The sequence below is a fragment of the Staurois parvus genome, unplaced genomic scaffold (genome assembly GCF_062004578.1).
Source record: "Staurois parvus isolate SC_StPar_1 unplaced genomic scaffold, SC_StPar_1.0 ptg001329l, whole genome shotgun sequence".
NCBI classification, from domain to species: domain Eukaryota; kingdom Metazoa; phylum Chordata; class Amphibia; order Anura; family Ranidae; genus Staurois; species Staurois parvus.
The window spans coordinates 932701-955000 of record NW_028319125.1 but is presented as its reverse complement, the minus strand read 5'-3'; the positions used below and the strand labels follow the sequence as shown (position 1 = coordinate 955000).

Genomic DNA, 22300 nt, shown 5'->3' with positions numbered 1-22300 from the left:
GGGACGACTTTCCCTGCAGTTCTGCGGGTAAGGCAGTCCATTAAAATGAATAGGTTGCCCTACACACAGCCACACAGATGTGAACCAAGGGCCTGTTCACCTGTGAGGTTGGAGAGCGGTAAAACCACGCAATTGAGCTACTTTTACCACCCCTTTAGCTGCGGAAACAGCAGCTGGGGGTATACATATGCTGTGGTAGCAGCTGGAAGTATACCTCCAGGTGAATGGAGTTGAACTACAACCACCCCATACCTGTGTGCACATTGCAAGTGGTTGTGGTGTGGTGATGCTGCTTATTACGGGGTTAAATCAGGTGGTGAGGGCAACATATTGCCTCTTTGCCACCTGTCAAATGCCTCTGAAAAGCAATCTGCGCATGCATTGCTTTTCAGAGGAGCAGCAGTCCTTGCTGCTATTACAAACAAGTCCTAAAAAAGCAGTTCTGATAGGACAGAAATAGGGGGTTGAGATGAAAAGTAAAATCCATATACACACATATAAAAACAAACACACACATGTACACACGCAGACACACACACACGTACGTATACACACACTTACACATGTACACACACAAACACACGTATACACACACATGTACACATGGACGTGTATACACACATACACATGTACACACACGTATACATACACATGTATACACACATACACATGTACACACACACACACGTACACACAGGGGCGGACTGACAACTCATGGGGCCCCCGGGCAATAGGGGATCATGGGGCCCCTGTATCCTTGCCCGAACTCTAAAAAAGCCTATGAAAAAGGTACCAGGGTCATCTCATGGGGCCCCCTACTGACCCAGGGCCCTCGGGCAGTGCCCGAGTTTCCCAATGGTCAGTCCGCCCCTGTGTACACACACAGATACACATGCATACACGCACATGTACACACACACACACATGTACACGCACACATATACACACACACACACACACACACACACACACACACACACACACACACACACACACACACACATACACATGTACACATACCAAGGGCGGACTGACCATTTGGAAACTTGGGAACTGCCCCAGGGCCCGGGGTCAGTAGGGGGCCCCATGAGATTCCCCTGGTACCTTTTTCATAGGCTTTTTTGAGTTTGGGCAAGGACACAGGGGCCCCATGATCCCCTATTGCCTAGGGGCCCCATGAGTTGTCAGTCACAATGTACACACACACACACACACACCTATACATATACACACTTGTACACACATACATGTACACACATATAAACACACAAATGTGCACACATACATGTACACACACACACACAGGCGCATGTATACAGCCCTATGAAAAGTTCCAGTCCCTTAGCTTCCATCACACAGCTGGGTATTGCACTCTAGGGGGAAGTAGAGAGCAGAGAAGACATTCCCCTTCCCTTTGCTGAGCGGTGTGATGGCTCCCAGTGCTGATGTACAGTGGGGATTGGGAGCTCGGGATCAAGTGACAGCCATTATCCCCACGGCACCCCTGAAGACCTCTGATGGCACCCTGGGGTGCCGCGGCACCCCGGTTGAGAAAGGCTGGACTAAACGATGCATCTTTAGGAGATATTAATTTCACCTACAGGTAAGCTTTATTATAAGCTTGCATGTACGTAAAAGTATAAAAAAGAGTTTACTATGACTTTAAGAACCAACACCAATGATAACACAGTTGTCATATTTCATCTGAATGTTAGATTTCCCAAACACTAGGTTTCAAAAGATCAGATTTACTTATATTTTAAAGATGATCCTTTCAATGGTAGCAAAGAGGCCATTTAGCTCAATGTGACAGGTTCTCTTATCAGGGCACCCCCTCTCCAACTGAAACCTTTGCCGTGCTTCCGTGCTGCTCCGGTTGTCTGTCAGAGAGCTGAGACTCCAATTCAGGACAACATGCAGCTTATACGGGGTCCACAAAATGATCTCCGTATGCCAAGTCTGTTGATTGGCCACTCGGGACTCAAGCACTGCATCCTGGGAGGAAAGGGAGAAGGTTACATGCCCCACCCCTATACCCAGAAGTACCAGGTATTGTCGGCCATGGAGGTGAAGTGTTCTTCCAAGCAGGGGCAGACTGACCATTTGGAATCTCGGGCAGTGCCCAAGGGCCCGGGGTCAGTAGGGGGCCCCATGAGATGCCCCTGGTACCTTTTTCATAGGCTTTTTTGAGTTTGGGCAAGGACACAGGGGCCCCATGATCCCCTATTGCCCAGGGGCCCCATGAGTTGTCAGTCCACCCCTGCTTCCAAGAGAACTGGTCAGGACAGGATTTCTTTAAGTCCGAAAAACCAAGCTCTGGAGTACTTTATTTATTACAGGTACTTATATAGCGCCATCAATTTACACAGCACTTTACATATATATTGTACATTCACATCAGTCCCTAACCCTCAAGGGGCGTACAATCTAAGGTCCCTAACTCACATTCATACATACACATATTAGAAGCCAATAAACCTACCAGCGTGTCTTTGGCGTGTGGGAAGAAACCGGAGTACCCGGAGGAATCCCACACAGGGAGAACATGCAAACTCCAGGCAAGTGGTGCCGTGGTTGGGATTCAAACCAACGACCCTAGTACTGCCAGTCAGAAGTGATAACCATTTAGCCACTGTGCTGCCCACTTGACTCATTTTTATCATGAATTTTTATTTTTTGTCAGTTTGCTTTTTATATTCACTTACCTTAGTTTTGTTAAGCTGTTAATGTAGACCACTGAATGCTGAATGGACAGAAGGGTGAAAGTATTCCCTGACCACGCCATGAAGGCTTCTTGTAGCCTAAGGAAATATAAAGAAATATCAGTTTAATTAGGTCCACGGATGTTGTAAATGTGTGGCTGCTGCAGGTCACATGACCTAACATTCCTGCTTTAAGTCATGTGACCCAGAAACAGTGCGCAGTGGCAGCTGCTTTTTCCAGCAGTTACAGTCAGGTCCATAAATATTGGGACATCGACACAATTCTAACATTTTTGGCTCTATACACCACCACAATGGATTTGAAATGAAACAAACAAAATGTGCTTTAACTGCAGACTGTCAGCTTTAATTTGAGGGTATTTACATCCAAATCAGGTGAACGGTGTAGGAATGTTTGCATATGTGTGTAGGAAAGTTTGCATATGTGTCTTCCACTTGTTAAGGGACCAAAAGTAATGGGACAATTGGCTTCTCAGCTGTTCCATGGCCAGGTGTGTGTTATTCCCTCATTATCCCAATTACAATGAGCAGATAAAAGGTCCAGAGTTCATTTCAAGTGTGCTATTTGCATTTGGAATCTGTTGCTGTCAACTCTCAAGATGAAATCCAAAGAGCTTTCACTATCAGTGAAGCAAGCCATCATTAGGCTGAAAAAACAAAACAAACCCATCAGAGAGATAGCAAAAACATTAGGCGTGGCCAAAACAACTGTTTGGATCATTCTTAAAAAGAAGGAATGCACCGGTGAGCTCAGCAACACCAAAAGACCCGGAAGACCACGGAAAACAACTGTGGGGGATGACCGAAGAATTCTGTCCCTGGTGAAGAAAACACCCTTCACAACAGTTGGCCAGATCAAGAACACTCTCCAGGAGGTAGGTGTATGTGTGTCAAAGTCAACAATCAAGAGAAGACTTCACCAGAGTGAGTACAGAGGGTTCACCACAAGATGTAAACCATTGGTGAGCCTCAAAAACAGGAAGGCCAGATTAGAGTTTGCCAAACGACATCTAAAAAAGCCTTCACAGTTCTGGAACAACATCCTATGGACAGATGAGACCAAGATCAACTTGTACCAGAGTGATGGGAAGAGAAGAGTATGGAGAAGGAAAGGAACTGCTCATGATCCTAAGCATACCACCTCATCAGTGAAGCATGGTGGTGGTAGTGTCATGGCGTGGGCATGTATGGCTGCCAATGGAACTGGTTCTCTTGTATTTATTGATGATGTGACTGCTGACAAAAGCAGCAGGATGAATTCTGAAGTGTTTCGGGAATATTATCTGCTCATATTCAGCCAAATGCTTCACAACTCATTGGACGCTTCACAGTGCAGATGGACAATGACCCAAAGCAGACTGCAAAAGCAACCAAAGAGTTTTTTAAGGGAAAGAAGTGGAATGGTATGCAATGGCCAAGTCAATCACCTGACCTGAATCCGATTGAGCATGCATTTCACTTGCTGAAGACAAAACTGAAGGGAAAATGCCCCAAGAACAAGCAGGAACTGAAGACAGTTGCAGTAGAGGCCTGGCAGAGCATCATCAGGGATGAAACCCAGCGTCTGGTGATGTCTATGCGTTCCAGACTTCAGGCTGTAATTGACTGCAAAGGATTTGCAACCAACTATTAAAAAGTGAAAGTTTGATTTATGATTGTTATTCTGTCCCATTACTTTTGGTCTCTTAACAAGTGGGAGGCACATATGCAAACTGTTGTAATTCCTACACCGTTCACCTGATTTGGATGTAAATACCCTCAAATTAAAGCTGACAGTCTGCAGTTAAAGCAAATCTTGTTCATTTAATTTCAAATCCATTGTGGTGGTGTATAGAGCCAAAAATGTTAGAATTGTGTCGATGTCCCAATATTTATGGACCTGACTGTAAGTTCTTGACCATACCCCTCATTAATGCATTATCATTCAGTTAAAGCTGGCTATACACTAGTACGTTTTTCAACATTTTCCTATGAAAATTCTTATCAATACATTCAGTGCGTTGATAAATGTCAATCGAAAGTACTTGAAAAACAGTTGCTTTAAACATTGAATTTTGGAAGAATGGACTTTCTTAAACGAAAACCACATACAACATTGGAAATGTTTTCCTTCCAGAAAAATGTTCCATTCTGCTCCTTGAATTTTCTTGAACAAATTAATTTGGCCCCACTAACAATTAGAAAATAGAAAGAACATGCTTAATACTTTCCTGCCCGACCTATAGCAGATTGGCGGCCGGGTGGGACACTCGCCGTTGTGATTGGGCGTCATATGATGTCCTGTCAAAACAAGCCGCTCGCGCAGCGGCACAATCTGCCACCGGCTGTGTCCACGGGACACAGCCAATGACATATCACTGCACCGGCCCATTGCCAGTGTCATGTGACCACTGTGACCAATCACAGCAGATCACATGTCAATTGTATTAAATTGTATTCATTGGATGGCTTGTCATGCCATTCATTGTATACAATTGTGTTGTTAGCTGTGACTGGTCAAGGCAGTAACATGATACAGACAGTGCCAATCACAGCCCATCTGTATCATGTGATCAGCTTTGCCCAATCACAGCTAATTACAACAAAAGACTTAATGAATCAGTTTCATTCAGTAACAATGATTGCAAATATCAGTGAAATACATTGGTATTAACAATCACGTGTTAAAAAAAAAAATAAAAATCCTGATCACTTGCCCAGAGTAGTTCAATGTTACTATGGTAACATTGTATTGCTTTGGTCACAGTGTGCTGAAAAATAAAATAGTAAAAAAAAGAAAAAATGTAATAAAAAAAAATTGAAACATTTGAAAAAAAAAATACAAATTCAATTACAAAGAAATGTAGCAGAATACATTTTGACCTAAATTTATAAAGAAATGTTATTTATTTGCAAAATTTTATAACAGAAACGTTTCAAAAGTTTCAGGTGATTCTTGTTTTATTTAGCAAAAAATAAAAAACTCTCAGTGGTGATTAAATACCACCAAAAGAATGCTCTATTTGTGGGAAAAAAATGATAAAAATTTCATATGAGTACAGTGTTGCATGACCGTGCAATTATTATTCAAAGTGCGACAGCGCTGAAAGCTGAAAATTGGCCTGGGCAGGAAGGGGGTATAAATGCCCGGTATTGAAGTGGTTAAAGCAAAAATATTTGAAGAAAATTCTACTAGTCTATGGCCAGCTTTAAAGCGTACATACACCCCAACACTGGACTTCTCTTATTTGATTAATCAAATCTGAAAACAGTGTTGCGGTAGCTCATAAACGCAATAATAATGTACATCAGGGCTTGAAATTTCCACTCGCCTGCTTGCCAATGGCGAGTGGAAATTACGATGGGGGCGAGTGTGTCCCCTAGGGCCGTCGTGCTGATCAGGCTCGGAACTCAGGCCGGATCTGTCATTGGCATTGGGAGACAATAGCTGAGCACAGTGAAAGCAAAGGAAGGAGTGTGTGCTGTGCTCTCTGCCTCCCCCTAGAGTGCAGTACCCAGCTCTGTGAGTGAACAACGAAGTACTGCAACTTTTTATAGGTGTGTGTGTGTACGTGTACATGTGTGTGTGTGTCTGTGTATGCATGTACATATGTCTGTGTGTATGTACATGTGTGTGTGTGTGTGTATGTACATGTGTGTGTGTGTGTGTGTGTGTGTGTGTGTGTGTGTGTTTGTGTGTATGTACGTACATGTGTCTGTGTGTACATGTGTCTGTGTATGTATGTACATGTGTCTGTGTATGTATGTACATGTGTCTGTGTGTATTTCTGTGTATGTACATGTATCTGTGTGTATGCATGTCTGTAGGTGCCTGTGTGTGTATACATGTGTCTGTGTATGTATGTACATGTGTCTGTGTATGTATGTACATGTGTCTGTGTGTATTTCTGTGTATGTACATGTATCTGTGTGTATGCATGTCTGTACGTGCCTGTGTGTGTATACATGTGTCTGTGTATGTATGTACATGTGTCTGTGTATGTATGTACATGTGTCTGTGTGTATTTCTGTGTATGTACATGTATCTGTGTGTATGCATGTCTGTACGTGCCTGTGTGTGTATACATGTGTCTGTGTATGTATGTACATGTGTCTGTGTATGTATGTACATGTGTCTGTGTGTATTTCTGTGTATGTACATGTATCTGTGTTTATGCGTGTCTGTACGTGCCTGTGTGTGTATACATGTGTCTGTATGTGTGTGTACATGTGTCTTTGTGCGTGTGTACATGTTTCTGTGTGTGTATGTACATATCTGTGTGTGAGTACAGGTGTCTGTTTGTGTGTGTTTGTTGGTGGCGAGTAACTCTTAAGGCCTGGCTAGTAGCTCAGGACTTGAAATTTTAAGCCCTGATGTGCACATATAAAACATATATAAATATACAAAAATCAGTCAAATATTGTGCTTGATTAAATGTGTTTGATTAAAAAATGTGCTCCAAAAAACTTCAGTGCTCCATTGTGAAACCTGTGCACCTCCAACTATGGATAAGGATGGCCGCTCACCTCATAATATGGACCTACAAACGAATATAGGTCAACCAAGCATAATGATTCCATCAAAGAGGCTCCAGATGGCAACATAGAGCTCATACAGGCACCACCATAGGTGACACTATAGAACAAATCTCTTCACACATATAAGGAAGAAAGGGACAGATCCCATAATGTAATACCGTTTTATTCACTTAAAAACATGTAGGGAATAACACTCACATTGGACAGATAAGTCGCACGCATAGAGAACCTCCGGTCCCCAGATGTGACCGGGAATGACGTCACTAAGCTCCATCCCACGCGTTACACCACCAACCACGTGGCTTCATTCATTATTTGATTGCTTTTGGTCTGTTAATATACAGTGCCTTGAAAAAGTATTCATACCCCTTGAAATTTTCCACATGTTGTCAGGTTACAACCAAAAACGTAAATGTATTTTATTGGGATTGGATGTGATAGACCAACACAAAGTGGCACATAGTTGTGAAGTGGAAGGAAAATGAGAAATGGTTTTCAACATTTTTTACAAATAAATCTGTGAAAAGTGTGGCGTACATTTGTATTCAGCCCCCCGGAGTCAATACTTTGTAGGACCCCCTTTTGCTGCAATTCCAGCTGCAAGTCTTTTTGGGGATGTCTCTACCAGCTCTGCACATCTAGAGAGGGACATTTCTGCCCATTCTTCTTTACAGAATCGCTCAAGCTCTGTCAGATTGGATGGAGAGCATCTGTGAACAGCAATTTTCAAGTCTTGCCACAGATTATCCATTGGATTTAGGTCTGGACTGTGACTGGGCCATTCTAAAACATGAATATGCTTTGATCTAAACCATTCCATTGTAGCTCTGGCTGGATGTTTTGGGTCGTTGTCCTGCTAGAAGGTGAACCTCCACCCCAATCTCAAGTCTTTTGTAGACTCCAACAGGTTTTCTTCTAAGATTGCCCTGTATTTGGCTCCATCCATTTTCCCATCAACTGACCGGCTTCCCTGTCGCAGCTGAAGAAAAGCATCCCCAGAACATGATGCTGCCACCACCATGTTTCACGGTGGGGATGGTGTGTTCAGGGTGATGTGCAGTGTTAGTTTTCCGCTACACACACAGCATGTTGCTTTTAGGCCAAAAAGTTCCATTTGGTCTCATCTGACCAGAGCACCTTCTTCCACATGTTTACTGTGTCCCCCACATGGCTTCTCGCAAACTGCAAACGGGACTTCTTATGGCTTTCTCTCAACAATGGCTTTCTTCTTGCCACCCTTCCATAAAGGCCAGATTTGTAGAGTGCACGACTAATAGTTGTCCTGTGGACAGATTCTCCCACCTGAGCTGTGGATCTCTGCAGCTCCTCCAGAGTTACCATGGGATTCTTGGCTGCTTCACTGATTAATGATCTCCTTGCACGGCCGGTCAGTTTAGGTGGATGGCCATGATGTCTTGGTAGGTTCGCAGTTGTGCCATACTCTTTCCATTTTCGGATGATGGATTGAACAGTGCTCTATGAGATGTTCAAAGCTTGGGATATTTTTTTTATAACCTTACCCTGCTTTAAACTTATCCACAACTTTATCCCTCACCTGTCTGGTGTGTTCCTTAGCCTTCATGATGCTGTTTGTTCACTAATGTTCTCTAACAAACTTATGAGGGCTTCACAGAACAGCTGTATTTATACTGAGATTAAATTACACACAGGTGGACTCTATGTACTAATTATGTGACTTCCGAACGCAATTGGTTCCACTAGATTTTAGTTAGGGGTATTAGAGAAAAGGGGGCTGAATACAAATGCACGCCACACTTTTCAGATATTTATTTGTAAAAAGTTTTTAAAACCATTTATCATTTTCCTTCCACGTCACAATTATGTGCCACTTTGTGTTGGTCTGTCACATCAAATCCCAATAAAATACATTTACGTTTTTGGTTGCAAAATGACAAAATGTGGAACATTTTAAGGGTTATGAATACTTTTTCAAGGCACTGTACCACTCAAATAATAAACAGATATCACATCTCTTCCAACAGCACAAAGCAGAAGCACTTTGTTACCGCCGATCTGGTACATTATTTAAAATTACATATCCATGCAAGAGTTCAAGTCCATAGGGTGACAATACTGCTGTGCAATTTCACTGTGGAACAGACAGCATAGTAACCCTGTTAAAGGATGTGGAAAAAAGCAGATCTTCTGGCAGGATCAACAGGTAATACAACTATGTTAGTGCTAGAGAGACTGAATTATTGATACTGTTTTTTATTGTGCCCATCATTTCAATTTAAAGTGTTACTAAACCCTGCATTCACTATATCTGGTCTCCCCGGACCCTACAGTCACTATATCCGGTCTCCCAGGACCCTACAGTCACTATATCCGGTCTCCCCAGACCCTGCATTCACTATATCCGGTCTCCCAGGACCCTGCATTCACTATATCCGCTCTCCCAGGACCCTGCATTCACTATATCCTCTCTCCCAGGACCCTGCATTCACTATATCCGCTCTCCCAGGACCCTGCATTCACTATATCCGGTCTCCCCGGACCCTGCATTCACTATATCCGGTCTCCCAGGACCCTGCATTCATTATATCCGGTCTCCCAGGACCCTGCATTCACTATATCCGGTCTCCCCGGACAATGCATTCACTATATCTGATCTCCCTGGACCCTGCATTCACTATATCCTGTCTCCCCGGACCCCGCATTCACTATATCCGGTCTCCCCGGACCCTGCATTCACTATATCTGGTCTCCTAGGACCCTGCATTCACTATATCCGGTCTCCTCGGACCATGCATTCACTATATCTGGTCTCCCCGGAACCTGCATTCACTATATCCGGTCTCCCCAGACCCTGCATTCACTATATCCGGTCTCCCCAGACCCTGCATTCACTATATCTGGTCTCCCCAGACCCTGCATCCACTCTATCTGGTCTCCCCGGAACCTGCATTCACTATATCTGGTCACCCCGGACCCTGCATTCACTATATCTGGTCTCCCCGGACCCTGCAGTCACTATATCTGGTCACCCCGGACCCTGCATTCACTATATCTGGTCTCCCCGGACCCTGCAGTCACTATATCTGGTCTCCCCGGACCCTGCATTCACTATATCTGCTCTCCCCGGACCCTGCATTTACTATATCTGGTCTCCCACAGTACACAGAACATGCAATTATTTTAGTAAATATAAACTGCTAAATACCTTTTCTTATCAGCTGTTAGAGCAGTCTTGTGACTTCTATCAGTGTCCAGAACAGCACTAGTTAAAGCTTGTAGGAGGAGTTTTCCTTCTGCTCTAGGAGGATGCAGGACCTCTGTCTGAACAGCGCTGATTGGTCCTGTGCTGATCACATGCACTCTCCCAAGAAAAAAAACCCCTCTCTAGCAATACACACCAAGCTGAGCATGTGCAGAGTGTCTCCACATGATATGTCTTATCAGGAGATAAAAGGGACACACTGGAATAAGGGGAGGATCAGAGAAAACAGGATCAAACAGCATTTTTAAACAGAGGATTACCCCCTTAGGTGCCACAGTGAGTATAACAAGCATGCTTTAGTGCAATACAGACTGATTGTACTGTTGTGGGTTTAGTAACACTTTAAGACTACTGTTGGATGAAACACTGAAGTACTGAGCAGCTTGACCATGCTCCCTGTATATTGTATGAATTTAAAATGTTTCATTTTTTATAGATGTGAACCTATAATCTTGCACATCTTACATCACTTCCTGTTAGCAGAGTGGACCCAGTTCTTCTGATACTGAGGATCTTGGGACCTTTAGTTCTATAGCCAATACGTCCTGTATTCCTGAGTGCTGATTGAACCACAACTACCAGAGAGCTGGAGAACCAGAAGGTTGCTGGGAGAGCAGATATATTCTACAGCAAGGGACTTTCTCGCTCTCTTGGGCGCAGGATTTGGAACTGAACACAGGAGGACTGCCGTTCTCCTCCAGAGACAAATTTTTGGCCTACTACTGCGGGACTTTGCACATCAGTTCAGCACAGCAGTGATCACATCTGCTTGGGATCACATCTGCTTGGGATCACATCTGCTTCTCTGCATCTGGACTGTCACTATCCGGTCCTCACACAGACATCTCTGCTTGCCGCACTGACAGGTCATCAGGGGGCAACTCTGCACATCTCTGCAAACAGCCAAGAGCCTGGGCAAGAATATGGGATTGTTGAGTGGGCAGATGCCCAACCTCTTTCTGTCATCACTCTAGAGACACTGCATGGAGACTTTTGAGCAGTACCACAGCCTATCTGTTTAACTTCATTGAATCACCAGTATTCACTACTGTTTATGGGCCCCACCATTGCTAGCAGAAGACAATGGACACCACCATATCAGGAACTTTAAATATCACAAGACTCAAGTTGCAATCTTTAGTTAGAGGGACCTCTTCTCTTATAAAGGCCATTATTATTCAAATTAGGATACTTATATCAATTTATGTCGGAGTATACATATACATAATACTCTGTATCCACCATTGAGGCGCTGGCCTAGCGGAAGCTGATGAGTCAACAAGCCTTTTCTTCCCCCTCTTACTGCTGGTGTTGCAGTTTAATAGTTAAAGCTTACTAGTCCATTGTGGATTCTGTAAGTACTGTTTCATTTTCTCTATTATCTTGAAAATAAAAGGGCATGCAATGGGGACAAGCTTTATCAGGCAGCCCTTGCGGGTGCAGCGCCACACAGTCTATGCCAACAGCAAGCAACACTGGGTGATGACCCTGCCTCCTCCCCCTCCAGCACACAGCAGGTGATTGACAGCCTCAGCTGTACATATTTCTCTATGACAGTATGTGGGGAGGGGTATCCATTACTTCCACTCAGGTCTCAGATTATGCTAAGCTCTGTGCTCTATGCTGTGCAGTGGGTGACATTAGATCCCCTGAGGCTAGTCAGTTCACTGGGTATATGCACGGGTTTACAACCACTTTAAGAGAGTACTGCTCACCAGAATTACATATACAATTGGGGTCCTTGTGACCAGGGGCACTGAGGACTGTTGTAATGTATGCCTGGACCTTTTAGGCCAAATGCATACAAGTGACAACGGCCAGATCTAGATAGAGCCCTTCCAACTTTCCTGATACTCAATGCAATAGCTTACATGCAGCTGATCACCTAGCCAAGTCTAGACCTACTAGCCAGGCAAAAACCTTACTCTCCACCAGTTACCCCACCAAACCTTGCCCAGGTCTGCCTCCAACCCCACCCCAGGCCCATCCCCCAACCCTGCCCCCAACAACGCCCCCTTAAAGCTTATGAAATGACATTGCTGGGTAACAATTGGTTTAATGACACCAGGGAAGAATAAAAAGACCTAACGTCTTCCTTCCGCACTATGGGGTTGGAGATGAGTGGCTGTACGACCCTCAATACCTTTGCCGTTAGCAAGTGTCTTTTTCCAAGGCAGTCAACTGTGAACATACAATAATAGATGATCCTGCATACATGAAAGCAATAGACAACCCGCTCGATCCTCATTGCATTTCTGTACTAGATAATCTAGAAACCAACCTTGTAGAAAATGAGCCCAGGTGCTCCACACAAATGAGAAAGGTGGATTTCTCCAGCTCCTCAGACAATTTGGATGATTCTCTGACGTGCGTTCCAATTATCTGCAAGAAATACTCAGGACATGAAATGTTGTAGGTTTACTGTCAATTTCTATCCTGCGGTGACTGTAGTTCTCCTTTAAATCCTGCACTTTAGTCAGACAAATGCTACATCTGCAAAAGCATGTGTAATTGAAGCCTTTTTTTTTTTAGCCCAGCAATCAAAAGCATTTTGTACAATGGCATATTTACCATTTGTTAAAGATTCCAATAGAACATTCATTGAAATGCAAATTGGTCTGAAGAAGCAGTTTTAGAGTCTCCCATTTACAAGCTTCTGTCAAGGACACATTGTTAAATGGCACCTCGTGTACACAAGTCAGTTTTGCCGTCCAAATAATAACCTTTTCATGCTCAGATGTCATGGAAGTCTACATTCCTAGGACATATTTTGCAGCATTGTTTGCATGCGTTGTTTAACCTCTTCACACCGGCCGCACAGAAATGTGCGGCCTCCCGGCATCTGTGCCTAGACGCCGAGCGGCTGCACATTTAAGTGCAATTAAAAAAAACATATGTGCTGAGAGTGCGCGCCCCGCTCGCTCCCATCACACATGTCCGGTACTCACGGAAAGGTCCCGATCTCCTCTTTTGATCGGGACCTTTCCCGATCATGTGACCACTGTGAAGGCGAATCACGGTGGTCATATGACCCTAAAACCCCGCCCCACCTCCCAGCTTCTGAAACCCTTAAAGGCCCGGGAGGCGCCAGCGCCAAGGAGTTAACATGACTACAACTCTAATTGAACAAACGAAACCAGCGCTCAAATCTTCATGCTGACTGGGAGTACTGTAACTGTCATTCATTGAGGTGCAGCCCTTAGAAGATCGGGATATCTTCATACTGGTGAACAAAAGCAGAACAAGGCGCACTCTCTTCATGCATTACAGTGGTGAAACACGAGTTTATTTAAAAGCATAAAAATGCATACTCACAAACCAAAGGGAGATAAAAACAGAGATACAGAGTCCGTGATGATGGTCCAAAGTGACGGTGGACCCGTAGTGAGGTAGACTAACATGTTTCGGGAGACATACTCCCTTCTTCAGAGCTTTCCAAAGCTAGTCAAAGCTCTGAAGAAGGGAGTACGTCTCCCGAAACGCGTTAGCTTACCTCACTAAGGGTCCACCATCACTTTGGACCGTCACCATAGACTCTGTATCTCTGTTATTAGCTCCCTTTGGTTTGTGAGTATGCATTTTTATGATTTTAAATAAACTTGTGTTTCACCATTGTAATGCACGAAGAGAGTGCGCCTTGTTCTGATTTTGTTCACATGACTACAACTCTACTATGGCCATAAGTCTAATTTGCTCAATAAAATTATGTTTAATAAAGAAATATGAGGATGTAATTTGATACACTATTTTCATTAAAAAATACTGCTGTTTTGTTGCCCTTTTTAATGCATCCATTCAAATTTTCTTAAATACATTAATTGTATCAGACAATTGCAGTATTAAAAAGAAGCACATAGCCATTTGCCATCTACATAAGCAGAAACCATTATATTCTTAATGAAGCCTTCACCTGAAATAATGTTCACATAATCAAAAACCACTCCGATTAGTTCCCAATTGCCAGTGGAGATAGAAGCTGTCAGTGACAGCCAGGTTTGACAGCTAGAAGTCATGTAAACTGTCGGCTTGTAACTGCCAAAGGCAGGATGTTTATTAAGGCATCTTAAAGCGGAGTTCCACCTGAAAAAAAAATAAATAAAAGTCGGCAGCTACAGTTTCGCTGGCCGTCTTCTCTCCCTGGTGCCGACATCTTCAGTGTGGGCACCCGGCTGTGCCAGCTTGTGGCTTCACAGCCGGGTGCCCACTGCGCATGCACGAGAAGCACTGCGCTTTGTGAATGGTCCTGTGGTCTCCTGGGTCCTGTCACTTGTCCCAGAAGACTACAGGACCATTCACAAAGTGCAGCGCTTCCCGCACTGAGTGATCAACATTATGAGTGATCAGTATGAATCACTCACTGTGTTCATTCATAACTGAAGCATAGTAAACTATGTTTTTTTTGAGGGGTAGGGGGACCTGTCAGGAAGGGAGGGGGGGGAGGACAACTTCCACTTCCGATCGCCTAGGCGATCGCAGTGGAAGTGGGAGCGGGTACCTGTGAAATTCGGGTACCCGCTCCCCAAAGGTGCCAATCCTTAATGGGGAGCGGAGGACAAAGCATTAAAACAGAACTTCCCCTTTTGGGTGGAGCTCCGCTTTAAGCAGAGGGCATAATCCTGAGGAATGCCTATATACAATCTTTGGGCAGGAAGGAGTTATTCATATATTGCTTTGTGTCATACGGTAGAAGGACAAAGATCAAAAAAGGATCCAAAAATGATAACATTGCCCCAAAATGTAAGAAATAAATTGACCATTTGAACTCATAACTGCCCAGAAATGTTAGTATTAATGTAGACCACATGTGTTTATCACATGGCACGTGGACTGAATCCAACCATTTCATGTGGCCCGCGCACCTCTCCTGTAGCCAGGGCCAATGGATAAGGGGGTACCACCAGTCCTCCTGTACAGGGCCCAGGCTGGCAGGGGGTGCCCAGGCAGCTGGGTGAGTGATCGGTACAGCGTGGGGGGGGGAGCAATTACTAAAACTGTTCCCCCGTATGGCTCCCTCTGCAGCAGCTGAAAACTGGCTTCTTCTCCTCTCCATCCCACTGGCTTTCAGCTGCTGCAGAGAGAGCCATACAGGGAATCGGTTCCAGGAATTCCCTCCCCCCCACCGCACCCATCACCCTCCCTTTACACCATGCATTGCCCCCCTGTTGCCCAGCCCCCCCCCCCCCCCCCCGTGTGTTCCCACCCCCACAGTGCCGCAGTGCTGCCGGCTTCTCTCCTTACCACCGGCAGCTGCAAGCACACAACAGGATCCTTCAGGATGGAGAGTGGGGGAAGGATCCGGTAAATATGTCACATTTACCAGCCCTCACATTTATCAGGCCCTTTCTTTCCCAAATTAACATTATGAGTGATCAGTACAAATCACTCACTGTGTTCATTCATAACTGAAGCATAGTAAACTATGGTTATTTTGAGGGGTAGGGGGACCTGTCAGGTTGGTTGTACGGGCCCCATGGTTTCTAACATCAGCCTTGTCTGTAGCTGCGGCACCCTCCCCGTTTCTGCCTCCTGACTCTGTGCTCTTGAATTCTGATGGTGGAGGCTCTCAACATCTGATGTAAAGGGGGGGGGGGCTCTGGACATCTAGTCTTACAGATGAAACCAGCCCTGTGAAGGCAACCATAAGGTTGATGCAGCTCGCAATGAAAATGAGTTTGACACTCCTGATGTAGACCTTCAATCTAGAGCTGGACATACATATCAGTTGTAATGAATTCAATCACAAAGATTGATGATATTTGAAAACATTTTTTGTCAGTGGGGTCACAAGTGTTTTTGTTATTTATTCAGTCAAAGTTTTAACCAGAATTTTGACAAATTTGATCAATATTCCATGCTCCAAATGATCTACAACACACTACACAACATTGGTTTCAGTCAGTGCTATGTATACCCCTAGGGATACTTCTGCCTTTGTGGGGGTAAAGAAGTGATGAAAAAGAGGACCCTGCATCTTGACGAGCCTGAAGACATCTGATGAAAGGTACAGTATGTGATCCAAAAAAAGAGAAAATATCCACAGAGGCGCATCCTGAGGGGAGGACTGGGGTTTAGGGTTGCTAGAATTGGGCTTTAAGCTCCCCCTCCCCCAGCACATACTGTACTTACCTTCTAAGATGATGGTTTGTGTAAGCTCTGAGTTATCAAATAAAAAGTTATTTGGCTTTCCTCTTTAAATATGAAATTTTGGCATAATGACTTTTTAATAACTAAGTTTTATTTATATTTCTAGCATGTATCCTTAATAAACAATGGCACAGTGATTGTCATACTCACATGTTCTATGTCAGTGTAAAGTGGAAGTTCCTTGAATGTCTCCTCCTCCACCTCCTCCTCCTTTTCCCATTTTGTCATCTCCATCTCTAGTATGTTCTGGAAATATCTTTTTATGATTCCCTTAAATAATATGTGTAAGAAAACGAAGATGAGTCAGCAGTGGAACAATATAGGACCTCAAAGGGATAACTTGAGAAACATATATGTATATATATTTATATTGTATATACACTATATTGCCAAAGTATTGGGCCAGCCCTCCAAATCATTGGATTCAGGTGTTCCACGCCCCTCCATGGACACAGGTGTATAAAATCAAGCCCCTAGGCATGCAGACTGCTTCTACAGACATTAGTGAAAGAATGGGTCGCTCTCAGGAGCTCAGTGACTCCAAGCGTGGTACTGTGATAGGTTGCCACCTGTGCAATAAATCCATCCGTGACATTTCCTGGCTACTAAATATTCCACGCTCAACTGTTAGTGGGATTATAACAAAGTGGAGGAAACTGGGAACAACAGCAACTCAGCCACCAAGTTGTAGGCCACGTAAAAATGACAGAGTGGGGTCAGCGCATGCTGAAGCATACAGTGGGCAGAAGTCGCCAACTGTCTGCAGAGTCATTAGCTAAAAGTGTGGCCTTTAGATTAGCACAGCAGCAATGAGTAGAGAGCTTCATGGAATGGGTTTCCATAGCTGAGAGCCGCATCCAAGCCTTACATCACCAAGTGCAATGCAAAGTGTCAGATGCAGTGGTGTAAAGCACACCGCCACTGGACTCTAGAGCAGTGGGGACATGTTCTCTGGAGTGATCAGTCATGCTTCTCTGTCTGGCTATCCCATGAACATGTCTGGGTTTGGCGGTTGCCAGGAGAACGATACTTACCTGACTTCATTGTGTCAAGTGTAAAGTTTGATGGAGGGAGGATTATGGTGTGGGGTTGTTTTTCAGGGGTTGGGCTTGGCCCCCTATTTCCAGTGAAAGGAACTCTTAAGGTGTCAGCATACCAAGACATTTTAGACAATTTCATGCTCCCAACTTTGTGGGAAGAGTTTGGGGATGGCCCCTTCCTGCTCCGCCATGACAGCGCACCAGCACAAAGCAAGGTCCATAAAGACATGGATGAGCGAGTTTGGGGTGGAGGAACTTGACTGGCCTGCACAGAGTCCTGACCTCAACCCCATAGAAATTTTTTGGAATGAATTAGAGCAGAGACGGGGAGTCAGGCCTTCTCATCCGACATCAGTGCCTGACCTCACAAATGTGCTTCTGGAAGAATGGTCAAACGTTCCCATAGACACCCTCCTAAACCTTGTGGACAGCCTTCCCAGAAGAGTTGAAGCTGTTATAGCTGCAAAGGGCGGGGCCAACTCAATATTGAACCCTACAGACTAAGACTGGGATATCAATAAGTTTTATGTGTGCTTAAAGGCAGGCGGCCCAATACTTTTGGCAATATAGTGTATACTGTATATATAAAACACTTCCTAATTACTGTATACTAACACCTTAATTATTCTTGATGCCAAGTACAAAACTAACTCCACTTTCTCTATCACAAAATGATGTCAATTACCAAGTTGCAGGCGTGATTTAAACATTTCTATACAATTGTATTGAAGCGCTTGTAAACCTTTACCTCTAATGCAGTGTTGTAATCCCTTTTTAATTTTTCCAGGCATTCTCCATGTATCACGGGTGGGAGACTGGCGGTGGTAATTTCTGGGTGAAGGTCAGGGTTGCCCATAAATTCTTCACTGTGAAAGGAAAACAAGTAAACCAAAGCTGTTGAAGTAAGGGCGGCCATATTTGTTAATTACATACTGTATGCAGGCTTTTTAGGATATGCAGGACACTCATTCAAAATGTATAGAGAGATTTTGACAATTTAACTAGTCTCAGTAAACTTTACTTTCACGGTAACCCTAGGGATGTTACATTGGCTTTGAGTTTACTTTACTTATCAGCTGCCCCTTATTTGGAGGAAACTTTCCCTTTTTTTGAAACCAGCTTCTTCTTTCCACCATGGCAGTTCCTCTTTTTGGTCTGATATATATAGACCGCTATAAAAAATAATATTTCACTACCAGACTGTTATACTACACTAAAGGGGTTATTTACTAAAACTGGATCGTGCAGATTCTGAGCGCTCCAGTCCTAGTAAATCCACCCCTAAAGCTTTTATCCAAACAACAAATGAATGCCTCTGATATTTAAAAAAGACCAAAAAAACCAGTAGGGTCGTGAGTCTCGAAAAAATGCATTTACGGGTTTAACATATAATTTTTATTTTTTGCATACAAGTAGAAGTTTGGATCTAGGGTGATACCAGATATTGGCTAAATAATTTGGTTGTAGTGCAAGATTTCGAGACAGGCAGGCCTGTTCTTCAGGCAAATGAGGTCCATGTAAAGTGTTCTTCTTTCCCATCTTGAAGAAGATGGGAAGTATTTTCAAATGAAACGTTGACTTTGAGATTTGGAAGGCTTTTGCTTCGTTATGTCCAAAGGAGAAGCCTCAGTGGACACCAGGAAAACACCTTGGTTAGTAGGACAGCAAAGACGGAATTCGACAGTTCTAGATCAAAGTTAAAATTGTCTGAAGGCAGCGTGCCTGGGCTTTGTGAAACCCTCAAGTGCACACAAACAATTTTTGGAACATTCTGGCCTTTGGTAGGCACGCCATGGTGCCTACGTTCATGAAATAATAATAATAATCTGTTTCTACATAATCGATTCCCTTTAATAGACCAATCTACAGAAAAGTAGTACAAATGCCAAAATGCAAAGGCCATCCAGTTCTAAGGGAGATCCTGATCAGTTGCCCATGGGATGTGTAACATCAACAATCCCTGTCCTATCCAGACAGGGTAAGGAAGAAGCTAGAGTACACATCCCTTCCTCACTCCCAAACTCACTTATCAAAAACATTTGTGTTTGCCCACAGCCACCAATTAAATTCCAAGTTTTGCTCTTCAACTGTCATTGTCCTGCGCAGACCTGAAAAAGACTGATTAATATTGCGAAACTCAGCCACTGGATTCGGTTCATCAATGGATCATGATTGGAGAAGATCCACTTGGGGAGCAATTGCTCTGGTGAAACTTCCCTTAAAACACAAACAGGGTGTCCATATAAACATGGGACCTCAAGTTTGAAAGCCAAGTCCAAAAAGAGCACCAGACCAATAAGCTGAGAGTAATGGATTTCCAGCTCATTGGTCTACTATTAAGAGTCCTTTTACAAATCAGTGATCCCTTCTCCCTCCAGTAGTACTGACTACTTGATCCCAAGGACCACACTTCAAACATCAAAGGACCTCACGTGGCCCTTGGGCCACAGGTTGGGCACCAGGGATCTAAAAGGAAGATGAAGGTATACAAAAGAAAGTAACTATGTAGGAGGTGAGTTGTTTAAGAAGGTAAGATTCAGTTGCTTGTTAGAGGTAGGATAGGCTTCCCCGTAGAGAATAATTTTCAGGGATCACCTAAAGGTGGAAAGAACAGAAGAGAGGTGGACATATTAGGGTGGGGAGATCCAGAAGATGGGAGAGGCTCTGGAGAAGTCCTAGGAATGAGAATGAGAGAAGATGATAAGAGAATTAAGGCGAAAGAGACCTTGGGGGGGGAGTCAAGAACAGGGGCGGACTGACAACTCATGGGGCCCCTGGGCATTAGGGGATCATGGGGCACCTGTGTCCTTGCCCACACTCAAAGCACACCCCAAAAAGCCTATAAAAGGTACCAGGGGCATTTCATGGGGCCCCCTACTGACCCCAGGCCCTCGGGCAGTGCCCGAGTGCTCGAATGGTCAGTCTGCCCCTGGTCAAGAAGATAGTTTTGGGTAATATTTTGAAGTTGGTGGCTTTGAAAAGCATTACTTTGAATTTTATTCATTGGGTGATCGGAAACTGGTGGAAGGACTGGAAGAGAGGAGTGGCAGACACTGAAAGGTTGGTAATTTATTTATTTTTTGTTCACTTGAGAGTCAGTGGTCAGAGATCATTTGAAATTCCACAGCTGCTCTGCCAACCTCATTATCTCTCTTGTTGTCTGAAGGCGCCTAACAGCATCAAATAATAGAACATGCCAGATAAGAGGGTCGTAGGCCACTATGGTGCTCTGTAATCTCACACTGTTATGCACACCTAAAAGCCGGATGACTGTGTGCAAGGCCAGGTAGATGAAAGGGCAACAGCTGTCAGGCCCAAAGTGCCCCGGAGCCCCCTGACCCGCAGCTCTTGAGCTGAAGAGTCGGAATTATAACTCAATCAGCAGGCAAATATAATTATTTCATAAGTAATCCCGAACAGTCATAAGACTGAATATTCAACTATTTGAATAAACTGGGATTTTACTTACAGGTCTCATTTTCTTTTAAAAGCGTGATCACAACGCAAGGGCCTCTTGAACAATTCCGAGCGCCGCAGGTTTTACGCGCACTTGAGAAAAGTATGCTCCAGGGTCAGGCGGCGTGACTGCAGTGTTAAACAAATTGATTTTCACATCAGCACTGTATTATCCTCTTGAGTTATACAAGGCTGTCAAAGACGAAACCGGTTGGGTTGCCATGGTGAGCGCTCAGGGTTACGTTCGGGCTCTGACACACACACACACGCGTGCTCTTAAAGAAGGGCACTTAACCAATGAGGGAGCTTTGCTTTCAAGGTTATCCTGTATACCTTAGATACAGCGTCACACTGCTAAATGTACTTTCCTCCCCGCGGTAGGTCATAAATGTTAAAAACCCCAGCGCTCAGATTACAGGTATGGGGAAAAGGCACTTAATGCAGCACGCGAGGCCCGCCTGTGTTACCGCAAACCGCAATATAGAATCGTACCAGAATGGTACATTTAGAATTAAGTGTTTTCAAATTCGGACCCACCTCTCCAAAAATGTAATGCAAAACCCATCTGTTAACCATTTCTAATAGGAACTCCGAAAAATGTAATACATTTATCAAATCGGTAGATTTTAATTCTGGGAGTTTCAGCGCAAAATGGTTAGTCATCGGTGCATAGAAGAGGTGAGTATGCAAACATGAGCTTAAAAGGTAACTCCACTTTCATGAGAAAGAAAGCAAATAAAAAATATTTATATATATATATATATATATATATATATATATATATATATATACACTGTAGTATATGCAGGGGTGGACTGACAACTTATGGGGCCCCCGGGCAATAGGGGATCATGGGGCCCATGTGTCCTTGCCCAAACTCAAAAAAGCCTATGAAAAAGGTACCAGGGGCATCTCATGGGGCCCCCTACTGACCCCGGACCCTCGGGCAGTGCCCGAATTTCTAAATGGTCAGTCCGCCCCTGAGTATATGCATTTGCTACACAAGCCATATTTTAATTTAGGGCTCCTGTACACTGCAGCTGCTAAACTGACGTTTAGGAGTTGTTGAGCTTTTTTCTCAGCAGCCCCTAAACTCTCCCTAATGTTTTCCTATGTGTCCACATACACTATGTCATTTACAGTCATTTACAGGCAGTTGAGTTTACAATAGTTTTTTT

General features: G+C 44.0%; 1 protein-coding gene across 1 annotated transcript in view; it reads right to left on the bottom strand.

Moving 5' to 3' along the window:
- EXOC3L4 (exocyst complex component 3 like 4) overlaps positions 1-22300 on the bottom strand; it is a 147825-nt gene that overhangs the window by 63244 nt on the left and 62281 nt on the right. The window contains exons 4-7 of the mRNA XM_089661359.1: positions 18415-18532; positions 16777-16896; positions 12764-12864; positions 2706-2801 (exon numbers count right to left, since the gene is read on the bottom strand). Coding sequence (XP_089517485.1) covers positions 2706-2801; positions 12764-12864; positions 16777-16896; positions 18415-18532 — 435 coding nt within the window. The remainder of the gene's footprint in view (positions 1-2705; positions 2802-12763; positions 12865-16776; positions 16897-18414; positions 18533-22300) is intronic.